The following is a 2500-nucleotide window of genomic DNA, read 5'->3' as shown; positions in this document are numbered from 1 at the left end:
TCTAAAATGAATCGTAGATCCTATCCGGTCCTAAAAAGAATATTTTGTAAAAAAAAAAAATGAACTTGGCAAAGTGAATTTATTTGATGATTAGCAAGTTCTTTGTTACAAAAATAAAAGGTAGCTTTATCTTATGGGTTGAGTGAATAGCTTTCTTATATAAATCATGAAATAATTTGGTGTAATAAATATATACATTCTAGTTTTACATGAAATAAATGAACGAAATAAAACATATTTTGTATTTAAATTTACTATTTACCTTTGGCGTCCTCGATGTTCGAACGTCATTCTCAGCGTTTCCCTGAACCTCATTAAAACAAACACAAAGTCAATAATCACAACCACATAAATTAACAAAAAACTCAAAAAACTTTAACAGAAATAAAAAAAAATACACATAAAGGCAGATAAATCAAGAAACTTGTAAAATAGGGCAAACAGAGACACCTAGCCACCCGCCGCCCTAACAGAATCGGACACTGACAAAGAGATCAGCTGTTGTTCCTGTGAGTGAAAATCGAGCCATTCATCAAAATCCCCTGAAATTCACCCGAGGAAGGATTTTTTATGTAACTCCGAGGATCTTCCGCTGTGGAGGACAACGAGAGGGTGTTGGTTAAGGTGACTTGAAGCGCATTTGGTGAGAAATTGCGTGTTTTGCGTTGGTTTTGCGAGCGTGTTCATTGGCCTTTGATATTTCGACTGTGAAGAACTGGCAGGCTAATTAATTTCAAAGGAAATGCAATTGCAGTTTAGTCTCGAGAATTTGATGGGGATATTTCACCTATTGGATTGAATTATATTTAAGCTTGGAACTGGAGTTGATGTACGCCTAGACTTGGATTCTGGTTAATGAGTAATGGTTTTTCATAAGTCCTATTTAAAACAAAAGGTTTACATGCTATAAAGGTCTTGGTTTAAGGCAAGTGAAAATATTGCAAGTGAAAAAGTGTATGATAAGTTAGTATTGAAAATTATGTGTCTTAGAGTGTAAATAATTATTGTTAATTGTCAACACAGCAGATTCCCTTTTAGATATGGCAATGAAAGTATGTGAAAGTAAATATTAATTAGGCCTCTGGCTCAAAAGCCAACAAATATTCACAGTTATTCTGACAAGATAAAGTAAATAACCCTCCCTGCCATCAAACACCAAACTAACTGAATCTCACATCTAGCAAGAATATACGCAAAGAACAGCCAAAATAACTACAGTAATTTTTTTGAGGGGGAAAGTAAACAGAAGACATCTGCTTTTGAAAATGGGAATGTTTTCTCATAATCATATGGGTCGTGTTGTATCCAGATCTAATGAAACTTCCCGTGATCTTTGATGCAAGGTCAACCTGATCCTGATGGATTGCCAAGTAATAGGTGTGGACTCTAGGCTTTGCACTCCTGGTGAGGTTGACAACAAACCACTGAATATGTATTTGCATAATAGAGCTTCAACTACTTACTGATTTTGAAAAAAAATTGCTGTTTAATGTAGTTTTTACTTTCTGGGGCATTTATAAAGATAAAGCCTGTTTAAAGTATATATGGTTTTTGGAGCAGATCTGGTGTTAGGTGTAATGAAATATGTACACAATTAATATTAAGTTACTAGTAATAATCATAAGAATTAAGAGATTCATTATATTTTCCATTTCCTTTTCATAAACAACACTATATTTTTCAAGATTATAACCACAATTATTTTACTCTGTATTTTCTCACTGATTGAGCAGTTACCATTTTTTCCCTCCCCATGTAGAACAAACAGCATGATGCTTCGGCTGCGGCTGAAGACCAAAGGGGGCGGTCAGTTCCCTCTGACGGAGAGGGTGAGTGGAGACAGCACCATTGAGGAGTTACGGTCCGCGATCTTTGAAGTCACGGCAATCTGTCCCGAAAGGCAGAAGATCCTCTCAGGTGAGGGAATTGAAGAAGGAACTGAGTGATGGCAAGTCAGGTTAAGAGAAAAAATACTTTATTCTATCAAAGACAATAGACATCTGTGTGTTTATGGAGAAGAAAGAGAGAAGGAAAAGTGGTTAGGTGGAAAAGAAATTGCATGACCTCAATTAATGTAATGGTTAGAATGATTTTTGTTCTTGGTAATTACATGTTTAAACTATATATAGGAAGTGTAAATTCTTCCCTAGATATCTCAGTGGGACCGGAATACCTTCCTTCTACCAATACTGTAAACTGATGCTAAAATCATTTAGTGAATGAGTAATATGTATTGTCCTCTGGGTTATGCAGGTTCACAACTGCAGGGTTGCCAGTATGTGAACAGCCCATTTTTTCATTATCATGTCCAAAACACATGCTAATATGAATGGGATCTCTTGATGATATATGAGGCAAAACTGGTGGTTCACAAATTGGCAATAAATAGTAGTGAACTTGGAAATGGAGGGGAATGAACTTGTTTTAGGTAAATTTGGATAATTCTCTGGAAGCGCTTGGAGTAATCACATCAGATTTATTTGGAGAGGATGTGTAAGTT

General features: G+C 35.6%; 1 protein-coding gene across 2 annotated transcripts in view; it reads left to right on the top strand.

Annotated features, from left to right (window-relative positions):
* The first annotated feature begins 253 nt into the window (after nucleotides 1-253).
* Nucleotides 254-2500, top strand: part of LOC119574107 (ubiquitin thioesterase OTU1-like) — a 10054-nt gene continuing 7807 nt past the window's right edge. The window contains exons 1-2 of one of the 2 annotated variants that reach the window (XM_037921181.1): nucleotides 254-643; nucleotides 1760-1917. In XM_037921181.1, the coding sequence (XP_037777109.1) occupies nucleotides 1770-1917 (148 nt within the window). In that variant the 5' untranslated portion in view covers nucleotides 254-643; nucleotides 1760-1769. The remainder of the gene's footprint in view (nucleotides 644-1759; nucleotides 1918-2500) is intronic. The other variant, XM_037921180.1, reaches the window with a different exon arrangement.

Source organism: Penaeus monodon, chromosome 6 (assembly GCF_015228065.2).
Source record: "Penaeus monodon isolate SGIC_2016 chromosome 6, NSTDA_Pmon_1, whole genome shotgun sequence".
NCBI lineage: Eukaryota > Metazoa > Arthropoda > Malacostraca > Decapoda > Penaeidae > Penaeus > Penaeus monodon.
Note: the sequence above shows the minus strand (reverse complement) of the source record. Positions and strands in the feature narration are given on the sequence as shown.